Here is a 3,164-nt window from a genome sequence, read left to right as displayed (position 1 = left end):
AGGGGGGCTGGGAGGCGGCGGGCTGGGAGGGGAGGTTCGAGGTGGGCTTCGTGAGGGTGATGGAGGAGGGGGTGATGGAGGAGATATTGGTGACTGCGATGGTGGCGGCGGAGGCGGGCTTGCCTTTGGTGAGGGGGGTGGGCTCCTTCTGGGGGGGGGAGGGGGGTCCTCTTGGGGGAGGGAGGTGGGCTCATCGTTGGGGGGGGGGGCGGGCTCCTCTTGGGAGTGGGAGGTGGACTCTTCTTGGGAGTGGGACGTGGACTCCTCTTGGGAGTGGGAGGTGGACTCCTCTTGGGAGTGGGAGGTGGACTCCTCTTGGGAGTGGGAGGTGGACTCCTCTTGGGAGTGGGAGGTGGACTCCTCTTGGGAGAGATGGGGGGGTTCGAATTCCGGCGGGGGGGTGGGTGAGCCAGATGTACGGCTCGATTCCTGAACTCCTCCACAGTGCAGGGCGCTGTCTTGGAGGCTGCCCCATTGCAGTTGAAGCACCGAAGGCCGTTTCCGTGATTGTTGTCACCCCAATTGAATGCCCCAGCATTGCTGTTCCCTGTGCGGCCCAGAAGGGGAATGACTGTGAGGAACACGATGGGAGGCTGGGAGGCCAATGTGAACCCACCCACCACTCACCAATGTTCCCACTGCCGATGTTGCCGTTGCCAAAGTTGTTCGACCCCTTGTTATTGAAGCCCACATTGCCGGCGTCGTCTGCCGTGCAGGCATGCTGCCCAGGCTTCAGGCATTCAACAGCCAGGAGGATGGCGGTGGAGCCAGAGCGTTCAACCCTCTGGGGCCACAGGTGCAGTGCATGCATGCTCAACCCCAGGGCTTGCAAGGTCGTCGTCCGGACCCCGCCCGCCTTGCTGAAGCCTCTCAACCTGGGGTTGTAAGAGACGGTCTGGATAGGTCAGCTCTGCCGCGGTCAGCCCCTGTCTGCTACCGTGGCACATGGTATCCTGCGAACTACTGTGTCGTTGGTGCCCAATGTCCCTCATCAGGAGATTTACCCACCACGGTCCCTTGGCGCACCTGCAGTACCCTGTCGCGCTGTCCGATGTCACGAAGTAGACATCTTTGCCCAACCTGCATGTTGATAGCGCCACAAAGGGTTCAGGTGATGGGCAAGTGGCCGTGGCCGGCTGAAACAAACCCGATATGACAGCGCAGCGTGGTTTATCGCCAAGACAGCCACCGAAGGATTCGGCAGGCGGTCTCGGACCATCGCGGGACTCGAAGCTGTCTCAAATGTACGACCCAGCAACTCACAGTACACTTGGGAACGATATGAAGCCGGACGCGCACTTGCCCTGCGCACAAGGATGAAGGATGAGACTGTGAGGTCAATTGTCGGAGGGGGGAAGACGGCGGGGTCGGCCTCTCGCCCGCATGCGTAAATCACCAACACACATACCGCCAAAGCATCTTGACAGAGTAGGAGGCCGAGTGCCAGGTACAAGACGGAATTTCTGGCCATGTCCGGAAATCCCAGGCCCGCGCCGGATTCGGAGTGTCCGTGCGGCAAGTGGCAGGAGGCCCAGCGGCACGCTCAAGCCAAAGAAGAAATTAATATCACTGGAAGCATGCACATTTGATCTTGGTGATGTGCCAAGCAAACTTCATATACCCTTTGTCCTGGCCAAAACGGAGTGCCGCGTCGGGATGCCAGGTGGCGAGTGGGAGAGACTTTCGCCCGGAGGAGTTCCCCGTTGTCCCTGTCTCGTACTTTCTCGATGATCCTCGACAACGCGCCACATTGCTGGGATTCGAGCTTTTGCACTGGGCGTGGCTCCTGGTAAGGTTGTGACTGAGTCTCCCTCCCAGCGTCCCCACCTCTGCTCATGGCTGCGAAGGTGTAACGAGTGTCGGCCGGCATCCCCGCAACATGTGGTCTCGAGCAAGTAGTGTCAAGGAGCGCATCGTACGAATATCGTCTGATCGTCACAGGCAAGTTTTGCTGAGTGAGAGCCGCGACCAACCCCTTTGAGATCCACCTGTGACGAGTTTATAACAGAAAGGTGGAGGCATGAGAGGGAGCAGCATTGGATGTAACAGCAATGCATGCGTGGGGGTTCTTGATGTCTCATTCCGCACACCTACAGAAGCTGCACCCAGGTAAACGGGCTGCAGGTGTATTAATACGGCTGCGGAATACCGATTGCGTTTCACTGCCCGTGCTCTGGACTAAATTTTCTGTCGTCAGGCAGCACGAGGGCCTTCCTGACTTCATGCAGAGGTCTCGAGATGATACAAGGCTCAGGAATGTGCTACGGTGCCTGACAGGGTATACCACTCAGCTGTGCTTCACGTTTCAGGGCATGCTTGATAATGCAGCAACATTAATACGACTCCAGTGAGCAAGTCAGACAGCGAAATGTGGTACCCATTTTTCAGGTGTCCTGCAAATTCACAAAAACGTGTGGAAGGGAACCCAACGGCACCTTCTGATGACCCCATATAAACATACCTGGTCAGGCCAGGCCTGCACCCTGACCTTGGGCAGGCCGTGTCCCACACATGTGTAATGCAGCAGGTGATTACAGCGAGAAGTAGTGGGCGTGGGGCCAGGGCTGTTCAGGGGTGGCACACAGATGGCGGTTTGGGTGGTGGGGCCCAACATCACTTGAAAGTGACTGTGACCCGGTTCGATGTTTCCGAATCCCAACCATTGGCATCGGTTGCAATGCAGTCCCATGTCGTAACAACGCCCGCCGCCCATTTGTTGGTGGGGGTGTTGGTGTATGTGTAAGATTTTGTTGTTATCACCCAGCGGTACTGCCGGGCTGCATTCTTGTACACGTTCAGGAGAGCAACGTAGTAACCGGTTGTTGTTACTCTGAAAGTGAAGGTGTGGTCGCTGTTTACCGTCACTGCCAAGACTGGCGACGGAAGGACTGGAGGAGGAGGAGGGCGTGGAGGTGGTGGAGGTGGCGGGCTGGGAGGCGGCGGGCTGGGAGGGAGGCTGGGAGGCGGCGGGCTGGGAGGAGGGCTGGGAGGGGGGGGCTGGGAGGAGGGCGTGGGAGGAGGCGGGCGTGGGAGGAGGGCGTGGGAGGAGGCGGGCGTGGGAGGAGGGCGTGGGAGGCGAGGGGCGTGGGAGGGGGGACCGTTGGCCGTGACGAGGCGTGGGGGAGGGGGAACGCGTTTTACGAGGAGGCGGAGGCCGTGCGAGC

At 59.5% G+C, this 3,164-nt stretch overlaps 1 protein-coding gene across 1 annotated transcript in view; it reads right to left on the bottom strand.

The window, feature by feature from the left end:
• F751_0960 (hypothetical protein) overlaps positions 1–811 on the bottom strand; it is a gene marked incomplete at both ends in the record, with an annotated part of 2,354 nt that extends 1,543 nt beyond the window's left edge. Inside the window, one exon of the mRNA XM_011402855.1 lies at positions 628–811. Within this exon, the coding sequence (XP_011401157.1) occupies positions 628–811 (184 nt within the window). The remainder of the gene's footprint in view (positions 1–627) is intronic.
• Between the last annotated feature and the right edge of the window lie 2,353 nt (positions 812–3,164).

Source organism: Auxenochlorella protothecoides (genome assembly GCF_000733215.1).
Source record: "Auxenochlorella protothecoides strain 0710 unplaced genomic scaffold scaffold120, whole genome shotgun sequence".
Lineage (NCBI taxonomy): Eukaryota > Viridiplantae > Chlorophyta > Trebouxiophyceae > Chlorellales > Chlorellaceae > Auxenochlorella > Auxenochlorella protothecoides.
The sequence above is the reverse complement of the archived record's forward strand: the minus strand, read 5'-3'. Positions and strand labels throughout refer to the sequence as shown.